This window comes from Corylus avellana, chromosome ca9, assembly GCF_901000735.1.
Source record: "Corylus avellana chromosome ca9, CavTom2PMs-1.0".
Taxonomy (NCBI): domain Eukaryota; kingdom Viridiplantae; phylum Streptophyta; class Magnoliopsida; order Fagales; family Betulaceae; genus Corylus; species Corylus avellana.
Genome location: NC_081549.1, coordinates 20398163 through 20422994, shown reverse-complemented (window position 1 = coordinate 20422994; position 24832 = coordinate 20398163). Strand labels below are relative to the sequence as shown.

Here is a 24832-nt window from a genome sequence, read left to right as displayed (position 1 = left end):
GGAGCAAGTCTTTTGCTAACAGGGCCATGGGCCCATGGACTACTTTTTTAATAGACAAAGACGGCTAACCCCACCAAAGAAATGTGGGCAAATTCTTGGTGGGAATCTTTTTCTTTTGGGTTTGTCGTATTCCAAGCTTCGCACGTATTCATATCTTCACAGCTTCAATCTAAGGCTTTGTGGGCGATCTTAATGCTTTTCTTCCTTTATGCAGTAGACTGTACTTCAATACTTTGTTAAAGCGGGAAGAGCTGATCTTTGAGAAAAAAACTATAACCAAAAGAGCTTATTCCAATTCCTTTTTCTTTTCTTTTTTATTAAACTGATCTTCCAACTCGATCGTATAAAATTATTAACTCTAAAGATATAGTAATACGAAGAAGACAGAATTGTTTCAAGCATAAGCAAAACCGAATGTTCAAATCCAATTTGTTAACTGGTTTTATTCTAATGATTATTTATAAAATGAGAGAATTTTCATGTATTTTCTTTGTTGACTTTTAAAATGTTGTAAAATAAGATAAAGTTGGAAAATAAAACCTTTTCTATTTTTTCTTAATAATGAGGGAAATTTCGTACGCATGCCCATAATTAAATATGGTATTGTGCTACTGCACAACTAAACCCAGACACCTAAAATAAGACCTAACCTTCAAGCATTCATTATGTCTCTTTCTTAAGACTAGGGGTGTCAACTCGGTCTTAGTTTTTGGTTATTGGCCAAAATCGGGAACCGGAACGAGGGTATCCGGTTTTTTTTTTTTTTTATTTTTTTTTTTTATAAAATTTTTGAAAAACCGGAACCGAAACCAGTTACCTAGTTATACAATAACCGGTCGGTTCTAGTTGGTACCTGATTATCTGGACCGAGTAACCAGTTTTTTTTTTATTTTTTTATTTTTTTTATTTTTATTTTTAAAGAGATTCATTTTGGGCTTATTTTAGGTATTGAGCTTAATTTTTGAGCTTATTTGAGGTAGTTGGTCTAATTTTTGTGCTTAATTTAACAATTTTTTGCCCTTTTTTTAAAAAAATAATTAGCATTTTTGTCCCAATAAGTTGGGCTATTGTGATTGTTCAAAAATAAATAAATAAAAACTTAAAAAATCCTAAAAAAAATAAAAATCCAATGTTTAAAAATGTCCTAAAACTTCATTGTTTAAAAATGCCCTTAAAATCCAATGTTTACAAATGTCATAAAAATTTCAATGTTTAAAAATGCCCTAAAAAAATTAAAAACTAAAATAAAAAAAATATTATTGGCCAAAATCATTAAAGTGGTGGTCCTAATGAATCCAGATATTTTCTTGTTGTTTTCTTGTTGTTGTCAAGCATTCATTACGTCTCTTTCTTAAGACTAGGGGTGTCAACCTAGTCCCAGTTCTTGGTTATTGGGCAAAACGGGTACGCAAGTTTTTTTTTGGAAAACCGGAACCGGTTGCCCGGTTATTGTATAACTGGGTAACAGGTTCCAGTTGGTACTCGATTATCCGGACCAGGTAACTGATTTTTTTTTAAAATTTTTTTTTAAAGAAATTCATTTTGGGCTTATTTTAGGTATTAGGCCTAATTTTTGGGCTTATTTGAGGTAGTGAGTCTAATTTTTGTGCTTAATTTAAATATATTTTGCCCATTTAAAAAAATAATAATTAGTATTTTTGTTCAAATAAGTTGAGCTTTGTTGTGATTGTTGAAAAAAACCTAAAAAACCCCCCAAAAAAATCCTTAAAAAATCACTGTTTTTGGCTTTTTGGGCCTAAAATAAATAAAAAACCAATGTTTAAAAATGGGTTTAGGGTTTAGGGTTTAAAAATGTCCTAAAACTTCATTGTTTAAAAATGCCTTTAAAATCCAATGTTTACAAATGCCATAAAAATTTCAATATTTAAAAATGCCCTTAAAAATGATAAATTAAAATAAAAAATATTATTTTATATATATACCCGGTTACCCACTTATAACCGGGTGCTAAAAACCGGAATAAGAACCGGACTCGGTCTTTTTTTTTTTACACCCTTACTTGAGACACTGTTACGTTACAGCAACGGTTGACATAACATACAGTAACATGGGCTTTATTTCTGGAAACATATGTTACTCAGAAGAGCCCCTTTGCCTTTAAAACTCATATTTACGGATTCCCCAATCCAATAGGGGAGTTTTCTTTGTTATCAAAACACATGAAAATGAATTAGCTCTCCAACAACCAGGTCAAAACGAAAATTACTATACATAAAATAGAACCAAATAGTAAGAAATAAGTAAAAAATTAACCTAGTCAATCTTCTTTAAAGGGACAATATATAGTGGTAACAAAAGCAAAATAGATATTAACTTCGAAAAGCTCCTCAACCTTTCTTCAAATTTTGTTTGGAGACAACAATAACCACCGAAAAGAAGTTGTTGAAGTGAGTGGTGACAGTGGGACACCGATAGTAGCCGATTGGAACAGAAGAAAACCCGGTTACATTAAAAAAAAAAATAAAAAAAAAAAAGAAAAGAAGAAGAAAAATAAAAAGAGTAAGCGAATTCAAAGGTGAGAGTAGTGATCTTTGAGATCACTGTAATTTGTAACCCGTGTTGCCAGGCCGTTGTGGGCTTCTGTTTGATGGTATGAGGCCCAGCCCAGTACAGCAAACAGAAGCCCACAAAATGCACTGACCATTGAATTTTTGATATTCACTCCATATAAATTTATCACTGAATGCCGTCGACCTTTTTCTTTTTCTTCTCTTTTCTGATTTGGGTTGGGTGCCAGTTGTCAAATTATATGGACTAATTTAATAATGTTTTATTAATTTTTATTCGTTCGAAAACAACCTAAGGATAACAGAAGAAATCTTATTTTCTTTACAATTAGGGCAATTAAGTCAAAGCTCTTAATTCTATCGTGATCACCGACGCTTTGCTGTAGTTTTTCTTATATGCATAAGATAAGGAGCAGCTATGTGGTCTTGATTTTCCTTATCCGCATGAGAATAGCAATGCAATCTTGAGGAATCAATGGCATGTAATAAGATTCGACTCAACAACTGCAATATAAATTCGTAATATTTGAAAGGACATTTGGGCCAATAAATAAATAACATAACATTGGTAAAAAAAATTAAAAGCTTTTTTAAAGGTTTAAAAAGTTTAAAAATGATTAAAACATATTTTTGACAAAAATTTAAAAATAAAACTTTTGTTAAAAACTGTTTTTTAACTTAAAAGCTCTATTTTTCTAATATAATCTCAAATATGCTCTTACTATATATTATAAAATAACTTCTATAATGTCTTGATTTGTGTCAAAATATTATAGAAGTTATTCTCATATTGATTTGATTGCTTATAATTTGAAAATAAAAAAGTTAATGTGGGTCCTGTCATTTTTCATTGCCTATTGCTTCGAAAGTGATAAGGATAGAAATGTTTGATGATTTGATTGCTGTAAATAAAGGAATTTAGTTTGTATTTGACATTATTCAGCATTTTGTAAAGTTTTATAAATAAAGCATTATACTCAAATCCAATAAACGAAAGATTTAGCTATAAAGTTTTTAGCATGTGAATGTAAGCTATAGGTTAAACTACCTTAATGATATGTATTTTTCATTTCTTTATCTCTTTTCCATTATATCTTTAGATTACTATGAGCTTCTATAGAAAAATATAATGAAGACGCTATCAAGTCCAAAGGTTTCACCATGGGCTAGAGTGCGTATATTGAGGGAGGGGGCGCTTTTCACTATAGAAATGGCCCCCCCAACTGAGTGGAGACGTTGCTACAGTGCACGTCCCCACTCAGATGAATGGGGACATTCACTATAACAATGACCACACTCATTTAAGTGGGGAGTGGGGACGTGTACTAACGACCCATCTTTTTGAGAATGGTCATTTTACTATTAAAATGATCTCTGGTAGGGTCATTTTAATAAAACAACCCTATTACAGAACGTCCCCAAACCTTGATTTTTTTTTTTGTAGTGCCAAGGGTAAGGGGTTCCTGTCATAATTATAAAAAGAAAAAGTTTTAATTGCTTTCAAAAATGACAAAAATTGTAAAAAGACTTGCAATTAGTATGAATTTTTTGAGTAATGTTTTAAAAAAGATTAGAGTCCTCTCAAATATAACGTGACTTTTAAAATTAATGTTGAATTTGAGATCATTATTATTAAATTTTAATTTATGAGTAATTTTAAAATTACGTCATATTTAAAATGATTTTAGGACGACTTTTAATCCTACGGGACTCAAACTTTTTAGGTGGATAAAAGAAGCGTTGAGATCATATTCTAACTTAAGAAGTATCTTTGCAGACTTAACCATTGTTAAAGATAAAAAGAACACTGTAGCAGAAATAATAGTTAAGTATCTTTTAGACCATCGGGGAACCCGAGGAATATCAAATTGAAGAAATAAAGGAAAAATATGTCATTTTAGACTGGATTAATTGCATGTCAATTATGGTTTACAAGATCCATAAAAACGAAAACAATTATTCATATATGGGGTGTTAGTTAAAGACTGTCACTATACTCTAACAGGGAGAACCCAGCGCACAGAAAACATTACTTTTTGATATGCTCGCGAAAGATATAAATATTTATTTTGTCAGCTCCATAAAAAATGATTTCTCAGGAGCACATAATTATTATGATTATGGGTTTTTGACAAATTTCACAAACCAGAGGAAAGCAGTGGATTACTCTTATTCTCATCTACGGAAACTGGATCCGCTTATTCCAACACTTAATTTAGATGGACAGGAGTGTCGGCTAGACTCAAAATATTTCAGAATTTTTATTAGGAGTGTCAATTTAATTTGGTTTTTTGGTTTTTGGCCAAAATTGAGGACTGGAACCGGGATATCCCAGTTCTTGGTTTTGGGCAACCAGAACTGGGAACTGGGGTCCCGGTTACCGGCTGGTTTCGATTTGTACCCGATCTTGTAACTGATTTTTTTTAAGAAAATTATTTTTTTAGCTTATTTTAGGTTTTTTTTTTTTTTTTCTTCATACAATTGGCCCATTTTTTAAAAAATTTATTAGTCTTTTTGTCCAAATTAATTGGGCTTTATTGTTCCAAATAATTTTTTTTTTTTTAAAAAAAAAAAACCTATAAAAGCCCAAAAATCTTAAAAACTCAATATTTTTGCCTATACGAGCATTAGAAAAAAAAATTCATTTTTTTAAAATGCCCTAAAATCATTTTAAATTAGTTACATAAAGAAAAAATTAAAACAATAAAAACAAGTATTTAAACAAACCAACATGTACAAGAAATATCCCCTTACTACAACAATTCAAAACCCAAAAAGAAAAAATAAAACAAGTACTTAAATAATTTGCCAACCAAAAGAAATATCCCTTACAATAAAAATAGTTCATAAAAAATTGTAATATATAAATATATATATAAAAGAGATACCGATTCCTGATAACCTAGTAATAACCGGGTATCAAAAACTCTGAAATTGGGGTACCTAATTTTTTGTTTTTCCCAATTGAAACAGAAATTGCATCCCTGGTTTCTCTGTCTTTCAATAATTTTTGACACCCTAATTTTTACAAAGAAAAAAAGAAAAAAAAAAAAAAGAAAAAAAGAAAAAGAAAAGCAAATGTGCCCATTATTAATTTTGATTGGTAACTGGCTACCTCACACATTTAAAAACTTGTCCCCCTCTCTCCCTACATTGGCCACGCCCCCCAAGGACCACTTGCTGCATTAAAAACAGAAAGGAGCATCCCGTACGTATAATAATTTGTACTCACTTCAATGTGGATCTTCTTTCACCTATAATATTATATATGATTTAAGATGGACAATAATTTAACAAAAAAACCCTTCCTTCGTCCTGAAAGATGGAACAGCCGCAACCACATATACTGTTCTTACCGTTCCCAAAACTAGGCCACATCAAGCCCTTGCTCAGCCTAGCAGAGCTCCTATGCTACGCTGGCCTCCACGTTACTTTCCTCAACACCGACCACAACCATCGCTGCCTCACCCACCTACAACACCTCTCTGCTCACTTTCCTACCCTCCACTTTGATTCCATTTCCGATGGCCTGCCCACCGATCACACCCGCAATATACAGGTTCTGAGAGATTTAACAGACTTTGTAGTCTCGCTCAAGTCCGTCACCAAGCTACGCTTCCGCGATTTGCTGGCTCACTTAAGCACAAAGTCCGAGCTTCCAGTCACTTGTGTAATAGCCGATGGAATTATGTCTTTCGCAATTGATATTGCTAAGGAATTGGGCGTTCGCGTAATGACGTTTTGGGCCTTCAGTCCATGCTCCTTGTGGTCCTTTTTCTGCCTTCCCAAGCTCATTGAGGAAGGCCAGATTCCAGTTGGAGGTGAGGGTAAGTGTGTAACTAAATTCTGACACACCTGATCATGAATTTTTTTTTTCTTCATATATATATATACTTATTCTCAAGTGTACATTTTTTGCTTTTTGCTTTTTGCTTGCTATATATTCTCTTGTACATATAAAAATAGTATTTGGTGGGTTTAGTTATATTTTCTTTTAGAGTTTAAGTTTGAGAAGAAATGCATGAGGCTAACAGATCAAGTGGAGGCCAGGGCCAAGAGCACATGCTTCTTTTTTGTTTAGTGTTATTTATTATTGGAAATGCTCTTAGAGTTCTTCTAATGTTCTTATAGTTTTTATGAAGTTTTTTTAGCCCTATACGACGTGATTTAGCTTAAAAATAGTATAGTTAAATTTGGACCATTCATTACTTTGACAGGATATATTTTATTTCGTTAAGCACCTAATTAAGCCGGAAAGATATTTAATTATTTGCACTGCAGCTTCATGCCTTAACCTTTGATACATTAGTTAGTACTTAGTAGATACTAATGTACGTCTTTCACAAAATTTAGCGGACAATGATATGGATCAGATGGTCAGAGGCGTGCCAGGTATGGGGAGCCTTTTGCGACGCCGAGATCTACCCACCCATTACAGAATACAATTAATGGATGACCCTGTCTTTCCATTCTTTTTCGAGGAGATCAAGGCCATGATTCGAACTTCGGCTCTCATACTCAACACCTATGACGACCTCGAAGATCCTGCTCTCTCTCACATTGCCCCTCTCTTTTCTAGAATTTACACAATTGGACCTCTCACTGCCCTCCTTACATCCCGTATTGAACATGACATCTCGCGGTCTTTATCATCCTCTAATAATTTATGGGAAGCGGACCACAGTTGCATGACGTGGCTCGATTCACAATTATTAAGATCTGTTGTTTACGTCAGCTTCGGCAGCACGGGGTTTATGACACGTGGTCAAATGATGGAGTTTTGGCACGGCCTGGTCAACAGTGGCAAGCCGTTTTTATGGGTTGTACGGCGTGATGACATTGAGGGTGCGGAAGAAGAGCAGCCAATACCAGAGGAGCTACAAGAGGGCACCAAAGAAAGGGGCTTTTTGGTGGATTGGGCTCCACAAGAAGAAGTCTTGGCCCATCAGGCGGTGGGTGGGTTTTTGACCCATAATGGCTGGAACTCCACTCTAGAGGGCATTGTTGCTGGGGTCCCTATGGTTTGTTGGCCCACAGTGGCCGATCAGAATATTAATAGCAGGTGGGTTAGTGAGGTATGGAGGATTGGCCTTGACATGAAGGACACGTGTGATAGATCGACGATTGAGATGATGATAAGAGCAGTGATGGAGGAGAGAAGGGAGGATATCATGAGGTCAATGGATCGGATTATGAAATTGGCTCATGATTGTGTTAACCAGGGTGGATCTTCCTACCACAATTTGGACAAGCTTATTGAAGACATAAAACAAGTATGATTTATGACCTTATTTTCCATAAGTTTTAATGCATGCATGCATGTACGTAAGTAATAATGGTACTCTTATATATATGTTTTTTGTTGTTGTTGTGTTTACGTGTTTGGTATTTGACAACTTGAGGAATCAATGGCATGTAATAAGATTTGACTATGTTTGTTTCATTTTTCTTAATTTTTAAAATATTATACTATTTTAGTATTTTTTTGGTGTTTCGTTGATATGCATGACAAACTTGATCAATCGCAAAATACTATTTTAGCTATTTGATAGAAACAGAGAAACACCGATCATCCCCGCAATCTACATCACTTTCACTTGTGAATTGGGTTGATTACTTGATACTTGATAGAGAGTATGGCTCTATGTATATATATATATATTTTGTGTGACGAAAAATAATAGTCAACAAAAAATATTTTTTTTTTGATTGAAAAAGCTTCTTTAATTTTCATATTTCAATTTTTGAAAATTGTAAGCCATTTTCTGAGTTTGAGCTTTTCATTTTTAAATATCGCTGGGATCCGGTTGAGACACCGCTGGGACTCGGTTGGAACTCGTTGGGATCCAACCAAGCTATCATCGGGACTCGCTGGGACCCAACCTGGCCACTGTCGGGACTTCACCAAGACCCATCGAGACTCGCTGTAATCCAACCAGGACCTGATTAGAAATTATCATATATATATATATATATATATATGCCAAATGCTGAACAATGTTTTTAAATTAATAAATCATTTTTTCAAGAAAACATTTTCTGCGAAAAACATTTTTTGATAAAAAAAAATATTTTACGTTGAAACAAATGGAGCCTAAGCGTCATCTTTCTACATGAAATTCAAATATTTTAGCTATAAATTTTGAGGCTATTTTTAAAAAAATTGAAACAAGCTAGGATTCACAAAATTAGAACCTCGATGCCCCAGCCATTTATTTTTTTGTCGAGATGAATATGCACTCATTAATTTGTTATGCAATTGATCAGAAATATGTCCTTTACGTGGAGATAGTTGTCTGATGTCATTTAGTTGTCAAGTAATTAATTAATCAGACATTTCCTAACCAAAGCATTTTAAAATTGAACTTTTAAGGCACATAAAAGATGGTTTGGTTATGCATGGTCTTATCGTTACACCAAGTCCCCAAGATGTACGTGCTAGGAACGCCAAGGAGATCAAGCTGAAGAAAGGAGCTATAGCTTCTGATCCATGGACCATTGGCTAGGTCTGGCACCGGTAGAAGCGACGTGGGAAGATGAAGATTCCATTAAGAGTCGTTTTCCTTCTTTTTCAAGGAAAAGGTTAGCTGGCAGTGATGAAGAGTCCATTAATCTATTAGTGGATAGAATTTCTTACTTTTATAATGAAGAAAGTAGATATATGTTTTGATTTTGAGAAATGATAAATACACAACTTTGGCCAAATTTTTTCTTTATGTGGTCATTTAAAAAAAATTAAAAATTAAAAAAAAAAATTCTTAAGCAAAACATCCTATGTAGTCATTTCTTTTATAAAAAAAAAATAAATGGTCTTTTTCTTCGTACTAATGACCATTTTTATCAAGAAAAATACCATTTAAAAAAAAAAAGAGGACTACATATATAGGATGTCATTGCTTTAGATTTTTTTTTTAAAAAAAATTTTAAATTTTGTTTTCAAAAAAAAAATAAAAAATAAGAGAAAAATTTGGTCAAAATTGTGCAAAAAAGTTGTGCCTTTATACATAGCCTCTTTGATTTTTATCTATTTTTTTTAAATTTTAATTTTAAACATGACACAATTCTTATATGATTTTGTACCACATAAATAAAAGTTGGCTCTTAAATAAGACTCAATTAAACCTCTATCGTATCTCTAAAAGTTTTAAGCGTAGTTGATCAAAATAGTAAATACACTAACTCCTGCATGGCTTTAGCATTCTTTCGTTTCTTTTGCATTAATGAAATTAAGGCTAAGCTAAGCCAACCTAGCTATCATAGCCAACATTGACATGAGAACTACCTGGCCGGATTTGCACACTCTAGCTAGCTAGGCTATGATGATATTGGTTGGCTGAATTGGGGTTGCATTATATTAATGCAAAGCCAACCTGCATGGTAGCTAGCTAGCTAGGGGGCTGCCATAGATCGGCCCATCACCCTAGCTATCAGGCTCAAGAATTGTTCGCAAATTTTGGCAGCTTCGGTTACATTACTACTTATTTAAAAGTTTATATTAATCGTAATAATTATTTTAATTATTTTTTTAATATTATAAAACACTCTTCTTTACAAGTAAACTCAAACACCATACCAATAAGTAAAGTTCAACACATAAAATATTTAATTAAAATGATTGATAAATTACAAAAGTATATATATATGGTTCCAATACAAGATTCTTAATCTAATTAATACCACGTTAAATTATCATATATTTTAAAAGTTTAAACTGACAAAAATAGTATAGATTTAATCTTACAACGGAGTGACTATATATATGTAAACAAAGACTTTGTTGTGTATGTATTTATGAGGTTTGTGTTCCACATTAATTAGAAAATATAAAGAAAAATAGTGGTTGATATACCTAACTGGACCCATGTCCATTAACTTAGGCTTTTAGGCTAAAATGTCAAATTCTTTGACTTTTATTATTGACATACTTGCTGCTTGTGAAAATTATCCTTTTGTTAGCTTAATTTCCATATCGGATTGAAGTAAAGATGAAAATGGAGGTGGAAATTATTTCCGAAGAGTGCATCAAACCATCTTCTCCAACACCCCCAAACCTAAGAACCCACAAGCTCTCCCTCTTGGACCAGTTCGTTCCTTCCGCTTATATTCCTATGATCCTCTACTATCCCATGAACCAAAGCACAAGCCATGCTGTTAACGTTGTTGATATTGTCTCTCAAAGATCACTCATGCTAAAGCAATCCCTATCAAAAACCCTAACTCGCTTTTACCCATTTGCAGGCAAAATCAAAGACAATCTCTCCATCGATTTGTAATGACGAGGGAGTTTTGTATTTAGAAGCTCGTGCAAATTGTCTTCTTGTTGACTACCTCAACCAACCTAATGTTACCTCATCATTGCAAACATTTCTTCCCCAAGATATCTCTTGGAAACAGGCAATTGCGGGAGATCATGTAGCTATGATAAAGGTGACCAGCTTTGCATGTGGCGGTATTGCGATCGGTGTCCTTGTTTGCCACATGATCGCTGATGGAACTGCCTTGAGTGTCTTTCTCGAAGGTTGGGCTGCCAGTAGTGCTCATAAGGATTGTGAACATCTATGCCCTAATTTTGATGCCCCATCAGTTTTCATACAAACCGATCCATTCTCTAAAGAAGCAGTTATGGCGACTTTTCCCAAGTCCTCCAAATCAGGCAGTTGTATTGCAAGGAGATTTGTGTTTGATGCCTCAGCCATTGCATCACTTAAAGCCAAAGCCACCAGCTCAAGCGTGCAACACCCAACAAGAGTTGAGGTTGTGGCGGCATTCCTATGGAAATGCACCATGACTGCCTTCAAGGCCACTTCTGGTATTCAAAGGCCAACCTTTATTATCCATTTAGTGAATTTGTGTCGCTGAGCAGATCCGCCATTCACTGAATCTTCCATGGGAAATATAATTTGGGGAACAGACGCGGTATGCACGGCTGAAGAGATAGATTTAGCTTGCATGGTGAGCAAGCTTAGAGAAGCCGTAATGAAAATCAATCCTGATTTTGTAAAAAGCCTACAAGGTGATGGAGGGTTTTTCAAACTTTGTGAGCTTTTCAAAGCATGTCTTAAAGCTCTCTCGAGTATAGAATCCTATGGTGGAATGGATCACATTTCGTGTACCAGCTTTTTTAACTTTGGTTTATATGACATTGATTTTGGGTGGGGAAAGCCGACGTGGGTAAGCACTGTTGGTCCAAGCAACGATTCAGAGACCGTGTTCCCAAATACGATAATTTTAATGGATACAAGATCCGGCGACGGAATAGAAGCATGGGTTATGTTAAATAAACAACATATGACTATAATAGCACAAGACAAAGAACTTCTTGCTCTCGCTACTTTAGATCCAAGTCCCATAGAATAGAAAATGGTATTTTTCACCAATAGAGTCAAGTCAGACTAATGAGTAAATCTTCATTTTTTTTTTTAATTTTTTTTTTTCTGCCCTTAGAGTGAGAGTCCCTGTTTTAGAAGTCAAGACCCAATTGATCTCTTATGTAATCAGTAGTATGCAATTCTTCTATTTAAAGGAGAAACTATCAATAATAAAGGATCGATGATGGTTGATTGCTATCTTAAAACATTTTATTTGTCAAAAGATTTAGGTTCCCTCTTATATTCTGTTACTAGTGGGTTCACATAAGTGATAAGGAAACGTAAAAGCTCTCCTCTTCCTCTTGGACCAAATTTGTCATTCCATCTATATTGTGATCTTCTTCTACCCCACGAACCAAAGCATAAGCTATGCTGTTGTTGATATTGTCTCTCAAAGATCACAATTGTTAGAATAATGCTACAAGTCTCTCTTGTATTCCTCTTGAGTCCCTCCAAGAATGATGTGGCTATGAAATTACCATTGAGTTTGTGATTGATCATTATTGGATTTTGATCAAATAGTGATTTTAATAGCCACATCATTCTTGGAATGACTCATATCATGAAGAACGCAAGACGGACTTATAGAATTACTCGCTATAGCAATCCTTATCAAAAACCCTAACTCGCTTTTACCCATAATCCGTACGTAAATTGTCATCTTGTTGACTGTTGAGTGTCTCAGCAAGCGATGGTAACCATTTGGATTTGGGCCTTATACCCACCATCATTATTTGGTTAGATCCGACCCAACATAGTCCAACCTTGGAACCCCACTCTCTCCCCCTCCCCCCCACCCCTAGTCTTTTCCTAATTTTTCTAAGACATTTTCACTAGAAAAATTTAAAATTAAATTATAATAAAAACCCTAACCATAGCCCGGATTATAAGTTAATAAATTATAGTTTAATAAAACTCATATCGCTTGAAACCAACTTTATGTTCATTGATATGTCAAGCAAATCAAGTGTCTCTTCTTGTTTTGTTTTCTATTTTTTATGTAAAGACATACTTTTTTGAAAGCTCTCCAAACTCAATGGCATGACAACGTAATTATGTTTGCACCAACCTGCGAGGGTTGGTCATAAAATGCTGAAGGCTTATCGCTGAAGACAAGATTTAAAAGATTAAAAAGAACAAATAAATCATGCAAACGATGTTATTGCCAACCACTCCTTTTAAATTAATGTTATTTTTAAATGTATGACAATTATATAACAATCTACTAAATAATATTAGTCAATTTAAATATTCAAATTTTAGTTGTGGAAACCACTCCTCGAAATACTACACTGAGCTGAGAACTAGAAAGCCTTTTTTATTTTTGTTGTTTTGTTTCCCAAATTAAATTAAATTTGTATACAAAAAAGCAACAATTGGAGTCACATGTACATAATAAGAGTAACAGCCAAGGACTGAAACTAAAAGGACGAAAATGGCCAATTTACACTTAAGTCGTAATAATTAATTAAATTATTTAACTCTATAATTAAATTTACATGTCAAATTTTGTTGCTTAATTTTTTTTATCATTAAGATGCTGCTACTTATGTTTATAAGATAATATATATAAATTTTTCTGTTTTTGAGCCAGCATTTTTTAAAAAATGCAGTCACAAATGAAACAGAGGGAGAAAAATGCACATAAATTGTAGATGCTTGCTGGAAATGGTGAAACTTTTGGGTTTAATTAATTCTACTTATTCATCAAAATGCGTACGTATGCAATGACGATTGAAAGTTCAGAGTTGGACAAGGAGTTGGGTCAAAGTAAGCAGCCATCTTTTGTTTGACCGCTTTGTCCTGTCAGGCTGAAAGTGTCCCTTGTGGTGTCGGTGGATATTACAGTAGTTTTATTTGAATATATATATATATATAGTTTAAATCCAAATTAACCTACCTGATACGAGATAGGAGTTACCAAGTGTACAATATTATCCTATATAATTGAAAAACAGAGCATGATTTGGTATCTTGCCAAATCAAAATATTACTTTTGACTTTGGCAACTTGACATTTCTACAACGGAATATACCGTGGAAATGAAACAATTTCAGTGGGACATGGCCCAGGTTTGCTTATTGCCAACACTGGTGTAGCATTGAACAACAGTTGATGCACTGCTTTGATCGATCAAGCTTAGATTGATCGAGGCATCCACCGAGATGTTCCAAACTTCAATTCTTGATGTTTCTTGAACCGCATTTTGATCCTGACTCAACTATATACCTAAACCTTACAACATGCAATGAAACTAAATTTGCTAATACTAAAAACTTACGGTTGTAATTGTTTAGAATGAGTAGGAGGTCTGAATTAATTACTTGTTATTACTTATTGTAATAAATAAACAAAAGTAAATATATACTCTATTTTATAGAGCGAGAAATGATAAACTAGCATGACAAACTTCATTGTACAAATAATTAAATGAAAAAAGTTTAAGATATTATGATTTTTGTATAAATTGATGTAACAGTTAATAATTAGAATCTGCACACATAATATCTTAAACTTTTTAGTGTGTCATTAATTTCCCTGATCTACCCCTAAAATAACCAAAATATCCTTGATTTTTTTAATAAAAAAAATTAAAATTAATTTTTTTTTTTAATTTGGAATTAAGAGTAAATTTAAAATTTTATAAAAAATTCAGGGGTATAAACGTTATTGTCTGACTTTTAATGTTTAAAATCTGACGGAGTGATTCAAATTGATTGCAATTAAAAGTTCAATGGTCAAAATTGAGAAGTTTTAAAGTTTTGGAGGGATTTTTCAAATCGCGTGGTAATTCAAAGGTTTAAAGTGAAGTTACCCCCTATTTATTTTTATGGCATGCGATTGCTAAATATTATACATTTAATTAAATTAATAGAATTAACAGATTATTCTGATGGTCGGCCTCTAAATGATTTTTCTTTGAAAAGGTTTTTTAAAAAGTTTCAAATTCATAATCAAAATTGTTGATGTCAAGAATAACCAGCACCAAGCCGTCTTTCAAGGGAGGAGAACTGCCTGCTAATGAGGAAAAAAGTGTCAGAAGCTCCCACCAGCCCTAAAGGGGCAGAGGGACTCCGACGCCCAAGTCAATATGGCATGTGATGGAGAGCTATGTGGTGAGGAGAAAATATTAATGATAGTGTAGGTAGGGTAGGTCGAGATTTGTGTACAGTAAGAATTATATACAGGCATATAAAGGGACCGTCAAAGAGGGGAAGAAAGTAACCGGCCGAGAGCAGGAAACGTGACCAGAAGGGAGAGAAAGTGACCGGCGAGGAGGGGGAGAAGGCGACTTGGACGGGGAGGCCTTGGGCCAGTTAACTTGGTTCCTCCAAAAATCCTTTCATTGATTTTGTACTCTAAGAAGATCGTGCAAGATCCATAGATAATAGATAAGAGAGCGAGACCTTGTTTCTGCGTAAGAAAGGACTTTTTGAAAAAAAACACAAGGAAGGACAGAGCCCAAGGCTCAATTTCCGGCCCATTATTGTCTTCATTGCTGACGTGTTGTTTGTCATTTCCAAGCCCAAGTCTATTGCATAAATATTAAATAAAAATGAATTATTCGTATAAAATAATCAGGGTAAGAATGTGGATAAATTGTTTGGAACGAAGAATAGAATATTGAGTAAGTTTGCATCTTTTAAAGATGGTGAATCATATTCTAAATTATGTAAGTACTATGACATATATTAAAAATAATAATAATAATAAAAAAAATAAAAATTTAATGCTCATCTGGTCATGGCACTGTAGCTGGAACAGTACCATTCCAGCTATAGTGCCGTTCCGCAGCACTGTTGGCAAACGATGCTTTAGAGGAGGAGGGAAAAACAAGGAAAAAAAAGGAGGCGCGCAACTGGCTTGCGCCTTCCCAATGCCGTTTTTTGACGTGCTACTTGTGGCACGTCAAGAATTTCTTAACGTGCCAATGTGATACATCAATAAATTTTTGACGTGTCATATGTGACACGTCAATAAATAAAAATTTGAAAATCTTTTTCATAATGATCACTTATTTTTTTTATAAATACTATATACTAAAGATTAAGAGAACACATATTTATATTAATATTCTAGAATGTTAATACTAAAAAAACACTTTAATTTTTTAGTTTTCAAAATAAATTAAAAGAGTACAAACCACAAGAAATATGTACATATTTATTATTGTCTATAAACATTTAATAGCTAATGCATAAGAATGTTAAGAGACAAGAGCATTAACTAGTTTTATAAAATTTTAATGGGTTTGAATATATCTCTTAATATATGACAACATATACCAATTATACATGAATAGAAAATATATATATACCAATTAAATTTTGTTACCTAATATAGGTACCAATTAAATTTTGAATCATGTATAATTATACATATACCAATTACATTTTGTTATCTAATATAGGTTACCGATTAAATTTTGTTATCTAATATTTTTTTTAAACAACTAATTAATATTATTGATTAATTAATTTTTGACGTGTGTAATAATAGCACGTTAATAATTATTGACATGTTAAAATGCCACGTCAATAATTATTGACGTGTCAAAATGTGACACATCAAGAAATTATTGACGTGTTACATTTAACATGTCAAGAAAATATTTTGAAAATAATAAGAGAAAAAAATTATATGATCACTTATTTTTAAAAAAATACTATATACTTAAGACTAAGATAACACATATATGTATTAATATTCCTACAATATTGAAAACGTGATATGTATTAATACTATATCACTTTAATTAATAACCATATATATACTTTTGTTACCTACTATTATTTAATAGCCATAAATTAAAGAATATAAAGCACATATATATAATAACCATATATAGTGAAAGCATTGCATCATTGTTATTATTAATTAATAGCCATATATATTTTGTTACCTAATATTAATTAATAACCATATACCAATTATACATATATATTATATACATATACCAATTAAATTTTGTTACCTAATATAGGTACCAATTAAATTAAAGTGCATATATATAATAACCATATATAGTGAAAGCATTGCATCATTTTTATTATTAATTAATAGCCATATATATTTTATTACCTACTATTAATTAATAACCATAAATTAAAGAATATAAAGCACATATATATAATAACCATATATAGTGAAAGCATTGCATAATTTCTATTATTAATTAATAGCCATATATATTTTGTTACCTAATATTAATTAATAACCATATACCAATTATACATATATATTATATACATATACCAATTAAATTTTGTTATCTAATATAGGTACCAATTAAATTTTGCTATTTAATATTTTTTTAAAACAAATAATTAATATTATTAATTAATTAATTTTTGATGTGTGAAATAATGGCACGTCAATAATTATTGATGTGTCAAAATGTGACACGTCAAGAAATTATTGTGACACGTCAAGAAAATATTTTGAAAATAATAAGAGAAAAAAATTATATGAGCACTTATTTTAAAAAAAAATACTATATACTTAACTAAGATAATACATATATGTATTAATATTCCTACAATATTGAAAACGTGATATGTATTAATACTATATCACTTTAATTAATAATCATATATATTTTGTTACCTACTATTAATTAATAGCCATAAATTAAAGAGTATAAAGTGCATATATATAATAACCATATATAGTGAAAGCATTGCATCATTTTTATTATTAATTAATAGCCATATATATTTTGTTACCTAATATTAATTAATAACGAACCATAAATTAAAGAATACAAAGCACATATAATAACCATATATAATTAGAATTAATTATAATTATTGACGTGTAGAATAAAGGCACGTCAAAATTTTTTGACGTGTCAATGGAACACGTCAAAAATTTTTGACGTGTTAAAATCCGACACGTTAATAAAATTTTTATTGACGTGTTTATTTACACACGTAAAAAATTATTGATGTGGCAAACATGAATTACTGTTTGCCACGTCAATAAAGTCCCTGTTTTTTGTAGTGCTGTAGCCCGGTACCAAAAATTGGGTATCGAATTCTTTTTTTTTAAAAAAAAAAAACTGGATATCGAAATCGGGGCACCTGGACCATTTGCTGCATAAAAAACAGAAAGGAGCATCCCGTACGACGTACGTGCATTAATTTGTACTCAGTTCGATGTGCATCTTCTTTCACCTATAATATTATATATGATTTAAGATGGACTATAGTTTAACAAAAAAACCCTTCCTTCGCCCTGAAAGATGGAACAGCCGCAACCACATATACTGCTCTTGCCGTTCCCTGCACTAGGCCACATCAAGCCCTTGCTCAGCCTAGCAGAGCTCCTATGTTACGCTGGCCTCCACGTTACTTTTCTCAACACCGACCATAACCATCGCTGCCTCACCCACCTACAACACCTCTCTGCTCACTTTCCCACCCTCCACTTTGATTCCATTTCCGATGGCCTGCCCACCGATCACACCCGCAATATACAGGTTATGAGAGATTTAATAGACTTAGTAGTCTTGCTCAAGTCCGTCACCAAGCTACGCTTCCGCGATTTGCTGGCTCACTTAAGCACAAAGTCCGAGCGTCCAGTAACTTGTGTAATAGCGGATGGAATCATGTCTTTCGCAATTGATATTGCTAAGGAATTGGGCGTTCGCGTAATGACGTTTTGGGCCTTAAGTCCATGCTCCTTGTGGTCTTTTTTCTGCCTTCCCAAGCTCATTGAGGAAGGCCAGATTCCAGTTGGAGGTGAGGGTAAGTGTGTAACTAAATTCTGACACACCTGATCATGATTTTTTTTTTTTTCATATATATACTCATTCTCAAGTGTACATTTTTTGCTTTTGCTTTTAGTTTATTGCTTCTAGAGAGTGTAGTACTTAACTTAACTTGGGAATGCTATATAAAAATAGTATTTGGTGGGTTTAGTTATATTTTCTTTTAGAGTTTAATTTTGAGAAGAAATGCATAAGGCTAACTGCTCAAGTGGAGGCCAAGAGCACATGCTTTTTTTTGTTTAGTGCTCTTGGAGTTCTTTTAGTGTTCTTATAGTTCTTATGGAGTTTTTTCAGCCCTGTACGACGTGATTTGGCTAAAAAATAGTAGAGTTAAATCTGGACCATTCATTATTTTGACAGGATTTTTTTTTTCTCGTTAAGCACCTAATTAAGCCGGAAAGATATTTAATTATTTGCACTGCAGCTTCATGCCTTAACCTTTGATACATTAGTTAGTACTTAGTAGATACTAATGTACGTCTTTCACAAAATGTAGCCGACAACGATATGGATCAGATGGTCAGAGGCGTGCCAGGTATGGAGGGCCTTTTGCGACGCCGAGATCTACCCCACATTTACAGAATACAATTAATGGATGGCCCTTTCTTTCAATTCTTTTTCGAGGAGATGAAGGCCATGATTCGAACTTCGGCTCTCATACTCAACACCTATGATGACCTCGAAGATCCTGCTCTCTCTCACATCGCCCCTCTCTTTTCCAGAATTTACACAATTGGACCTCTCACTACCCTCCTCAAATCCCGTATTGAACATGACATCTCGCGGTCTTTATCATCCTCTAATAATTTATGGGAAGCGGACCACAGTTGCATGACGTGGCTCGATTCACAATCGTTAAGGTCCGTTGTTTACGTCAGCTTCGGCAGCACGGGGTTGATGACACGTGGTCAAATGATGGAGTTTTGGCACGGCCTGGTCAACAGCGGCAAGCCATTTTTATGGGTTGTACGGCGTGATGACATTGAGGGTGCGGAAGCAGAGCACCCAATACCAGAGGAGCTACAAGAGGGCACCGAAGAAAGGGGCTTTTTGGTGGATTGGGCTCCACAAGAAGAAGTCTTGGCCCATCAGGCGGTGGGTGGGTTTTTGACCCATAATGGCTGGAACTCCACCCTAGAGGGCATTGTTGCTGGGGTCCCCATGGTTTGTTGGCCCACAGTGGCCGACCAGCAAATTAATAGCAGGTGGGTTAGTGAGGTATGGAGGATTGGCCTTGACATGAAGGACACGTGTGATAGATCGACGATTGAAATGATGATAAGAGCAGTGATGGAGGAGAGAAGGGAGGATATCATGAGGTCAATGGATCCGATTGTGAAATTGGCTCATGATTGTGTTAACCAGGGTGGATCTTCCTACCACAATTTGGACAAGCTTATTGAAGACATAAAAGAAGTATGATTTATGACCTTATTTTCCATAAGTTTTAATGCATGCATGCATGTACGTAAGTAATAATGGTACTCTTATATATATGTTTTTTTTTTTTTTTTTTTGGTTGTGTTTACGTGTTTGGCATTTAACAACTTGAGGAATCAATGGCATGTAATAAGATTTGACTATGTTTGTTTCGTTTTTCTTAATTTTTAAAATATTTTTCTATTTTAGTATTTTTTGGTGTTTCGTCGATATGCATGACAAACTCGATCAATCGCAAAATACTATTCTAGCTATTTGATAGAAACAGAGAAACACCGATCACCCCACAATCTACATCACTCTCACTTGTGAATTGGGTTGATTACTTGATACTTGATAGAGAATAAGGCTCTATGTATAAAATGAAATATATATATATATATATTTGATATTTTGTGTGATGAAAAATAATAGTCAACAAAAAATATTTTTCTTTTGATCGAAAAAGCTTCTTTAATTTTCATATTTCAATTTTGAAAATCGTAAGCCATTTTCTGAGTTTGAGCTTTTCATTTTTAAATCTCGCTGGGATCCGGTTGAGACACCACTGGGACTCGGTTGTAACTCGTGGGGATCCAACCAAGCTATCATTGGGACTCGCTGGGACCCAATTTGGCCACCGTCGGGACTTCACCAAGACCCATCGAGACTCGCTGTAATCCAACCAGGACCTGATCAGAAATTATCGTGTATATATATATATATATGTCAAACGCCGAGCAATGTTTTTAAATAAATCATTTTTTCAAGAAAACATTTTCTGCGAAAAACATTTTTTGATAAAAAAAAAATATTTTACATCGAAACAAATGGAGCTTATACGTCATCTTTCTATGTAAAATTCAAACATTTTAGCTATAAATTTTGAGGTTCTTTTCAAAAAATTGAAACAAGGATTCACAAAATTAGAACCTCGATGCCTCAACCATTTATTATTTTGTTGAGATGAATATGCACTCATTAATTTGTTATGCAATTGATCAGAAATATGTCCTTTACGTGGAGATAGTTGTCTGATGTCAATTAGTTGTCAAGTAATTAATTAATCAGACATTTCCTAGCCAATGCATTTTTAAATTGAACTTTTAAGGCACATAAAAGATGGTTTGGTTATGCATGGTCTTATCGTTACACCAAGTCCCCAAGATGTACGTGCTAGGAACGCCAAGGAGATCAAACAGAAGAAAGGAGCTATAGCTTCTGATCCATGGACCATTGGCTAGGTCTGGCACCGGTAGAAGCGACGTGGGAAGATGAAGATTCCATTAAGAGTCGTTTTCCTTCTTTTTCAAGGGAAAGGTTAGCTGGCAGTGATGAAGAGTCCATTAATCTATTAGCTATCAGCACATGCGTAGCAAAGTCCTACGCAGATTCTGTATTATCCTTATAATTGTTTTATCTATTCCCTGTTAAGTTCTTTAGTTGTATTAGTTCTCCTAGTCCTAGTTGAATTATTTCTGCTAGTTCTAGTTAGTTCTTTACTTAGTTGATTTCAATTGTAACTTTTTGCCTATATATACAATGAGAACGAAGATGATAATTTATTCCGCCAAAAGCAATTTTATTAGCTTTTTAACAAGATCATTTCTACAGCTCACATTCTTACTAGTAATCAGATTGCAGACATTTTTACTAAAGCTTTGGGTCGTGACAACTTTCCTCGCTTTCTTTGCGAGTTGGGCGTCACGGATCTGCATATATGCACCAACTTGAGGGGGAGTATTGAGATTTAATTAATTCCCTCTCCTTGTTTTCCTCATTTCTTTTCGTTCCTTAGTTCGTAATGTAGTGCTAGTGTTCATTTTCTGTTCTTTACTTTAATTGTAGTGCTCTTTTTATATGTGAGTGCTCCTTTTCTTTTGCTTAGTTTAGTCTGGGACCCTTTGATGTATTATAAATAGATGTCCATAATGCAGAATACAGCAAGCGCGAATTTCATTCCCTCTTCATGTGTTTGTTCAATATTATTCCACTTTGCATTTTCATAAATAGCGTACACCACTAAATTCTGTCGTTAAAGTAGGTATCAATATGCTTAATCACTTTTGTGTAATGGTCCAAGGTTGGCGCTACGATCTCTGCTAAGTTTTGCATAACTCATGTTGTCATATCTTTCTACAATGAGGTTAGCTTTCAAAGAATCATAATTACCTTTAACAAAAGTATTCCCGCCAGGAATGTTATCTTTGTAATGTTTGTTTTGTTCTTTTGAGCAGTAAAATTAGCTTGCAATATCAGCAAGAATCTTGTGAACTCTCTGTATAAGGAGCGCGCCTTCTTTGTTTTTGGTTTGATCGTGCAATATAGATAATCCAACACCCAAAGGAATTAACAAAAAACCCTTTGTGGATAGAGAGCCTTGAAAGATGGAACATCAACCACATATACTGCTCTTGCCGTTCCCTGCACTAGGCCACATCAAACCCTTGCTCAGCCTAGCAGAGCTCCTATGCCAGGCTGGCCTCCACGTTACTTTCCTCAACACCGACCACATGCATCGCAGCCTCACTCGCCTACCACAGCCCTCTTCTCACTTTCCCACCCTCTACTTTGACTTCATCTCCGATGGCCTGCCCACCGATCACCCCCGCAATATGAAGCTTATTGGGGAGTTAATGATCTCGCTCAAGTCCGTCACCAAGCAACGCTTCCGCGATCTGCTCGCTGAGTTGAGCACAAAGTCCGAGCGTCCGGTCACTTGTGTAATAGCCGATGGCATTATGTCCTTCGCAGTTGATATTGCTAAGGAATTGGGCGTTCGCGTAATTACGTTTTGGGCCTTCAGTCCTTGCTGCTTGTGGCCTTTTCTCTGCCTCCCGAAGCTCATTGAGGAAGGTCAGCTCCCTGTTGGAGGTGAGGGTAAGTGTGTAAATCACTTAGGGTTTTCTTTTTTACTTATATTGTTTTGAGAATATTCCAAAGTGAAAACAGCGAACATCTTGTAGAAGATGCGACAAAAATCAAAACTTTATGCCTGTCGATCGGCTGTCGTGTTGGAAAGACTGAAGCAATTAAGCAGCCGGCTCTTTGTTCCTTTCCCTTGTTTCATGGCTCCATTGATAACAAGGATTTAAGAAAAGGCTTTAGGAAACTTAAATATTCCAAGTCCAAGAGTAATGCAGACCGCGCTTGGATTGGATGCATCAAATATTCTTAGTAATTAGGATTTGAAATGTGAAGAAATTTTTATGGGATTCATCCAACTAATTAAGTATATGGTTTGTTAATTCAAATTTATATAAACTCTTTCATAATAATAATTATTGTTCAAATTATTGAAAATTTGAAAAATAAAATAAAATAAAATAAAAATTGTCAGAGACTAATAAATGCAAATGTCTTTCATGAAACTGTAGCAGATGACGATATGGATCGGATGGTCAAAGGCGTGCCAGGAATGGAAGGCCTTTTGCGACGTCGAGATTTACCCAGTATTTGTAGACGACAATTGGATAGCCCCATCTTTCAATTCTACGTCGAGCAGATCAAGGCCATGACTCAAACTTCAGCTCTCATACTCAACACCTTTGACCGCCTCGAAGATCCCACTCTCTCTTACATCGCCCCTCTCTTTTCTAAAATTTACACAATTGGACCTCTCACTGCTCTTCTGACATCCCATATTGAACATGACATTTTACCGTCTTTATCGTCCTTTAATAATTTATGCGAAGCGGACCGCAGTTGCATGACCTGGCTCGATTCACAATCGTTAAGATCCGTTGTTTACGTTAGCTTCGGCACCACGGGGTTGATGAAACGTAGTCAGTTGTTGGAGTTTTGGCACGGCCTGGTCAACAGTGGCAAGCCGTTTTTATGGGTTGTACGGCGTGATGACATTGAGGGTGCGGAAGCAGAGCACCCAATACCAGAGGAGCTACAAGTGGGCACCAAAGAAAGGGGCTTTTTAGTGGATTGGGCTCCACAAGAAGAAGTCTTGGCCCATCAGGCGGTGGGTGGGTTTTTGACCCATAATGGCTGGAACTCAACCCTAGAGGGCATTGTTGCTGGGGTCCCTATGGTTTGTTGGCCCACACTCGCCGACCAGCAAATTAATAGCAGGTGGGTTAGTGAGGTATGGAGAATTGGCCTTGACATGAAGGACACGTGTGATAGATCGACGATTGAGATGATGATAAGAGCAGTGATGGAGGAGAGAAGGGAGGAAATGATGAGGTCAATGGATCGGATTGTGAAATTGGCTCATGATTGTGTTAACCATGGTGGATCTTCCTACCACAATTTGGACAAGCTTATTGAAGACATAAAAGAAATATGATTTACGACCTTATTTTCCATAAGTCTTAATGCATTATGCATGCATGTACGTACGTAAATAATGGTACTCATATATGTTTTTGTTGTTGTGTTTACGTGTTTGGCATTTGATAAATTGACGAATCAATGGTATATAATAAGATTTGGCTCAGGTTGTTTTGTTTTTCTCAATTTTTAAAATATTCAACTTGCTATTTTAGTATATTTTTGGTGTTTTGTTATACATGAAAAACTTGATTAGTCGAAAAATACTATTCTAGCTACTTCATAGAAAAAGAGATACACCGATCACCCCCGCAATCTAGATCACTCTCACTTGTGAATTGGGTTGATTAATTGATAGAGACAAAGTCTCGTTTTGATTTGGCATAAAACAATTTCTGAATATATATATATATATATATATATATATATATATATATATATATATATATATTGGTGATCAA

The 24832-nt window shown here is 34.4% G+C and overlaps 3 protein-coding genes and 1 pseudogene across 4 annotated transcripts; all 4 read left to right on the top strand.

Annotated features, from left to right (window-relative positions):
* Positions 1-5817: 5817 nt before the first annotated feature.
* Positions 5818-7971, top strand: LOC132191864 (7-deoxyloganetic acid glucosyltransferase-like). Of its 2 annotated transcripts, none has more exons than XM_059606979.1 (2): positions 5818-6349; positions 6882-7971. In XM_059606979.1, the coding sequence occupies exons 1-2, from the start codon at positions 5851-5853 to the stop codon at positions 7805-7807; spliced, it is 1425 nt and encodes a 474-aa protein (XP_059462962.1). In that variant the 5' UTR covers positions 5818-5850; the 3' UTR covers positions 7808-7971. The 2 variants fall into 2 exon arrangements, with proteins under 2 accessions (XP_059462962.1, XP_059462961.1); XM_059606978.1 differs by having other exon boundaries at positions 5818-6355.
* Positions 7972-10516: 2545 nt separating this feature from the next.
* Positions 10517-11943, top strand: LOC132162079 (stemmadenine O-acetyltransferase-like; annotated as a pseudogene).
* A 6197-nt stretch (positions 11944-18140) lies between these two features.
* LOC132162456 (7-deoxyloganetic acid glucosyltransferase-like) lies at positions 18141-20126 on the top strand. The gene is made up of 2 exons (XM_059572694.1): positions 18141-18645; positions 19165-20126. The coding sequence occupies exons 1-2, from the start codon at positions 18141-18143 to the stop codon at positions 20088-20090; spliced, it is 1431 nt and encodes a 476-aa protein (XP_059428677.1). The 3' UTR covers positions 20091-20126.
* A 2348-nt stretch (positions 20127-22474) lies between these two features.
* LOC132162455 (7-deoxyloganetic acid glucosyltransferase-like) lies at positions 22475-24443 on the top strand. The gene is made up of 2 exons (XM_059572693.1): positions 22475-22967; positions 23468-24443. Exons 1-2 carry the CDS (start codon positions 22475-22477, stop codon positions 24385-24387), a joined length of 1413 nt encoding a protein of 470 aa, XP_059428676.1. The 3' UTR covers positions 24388-24443.
* The last annotated feature ends 389 nt before the right edge of the window (positions 24444-24832 follow it).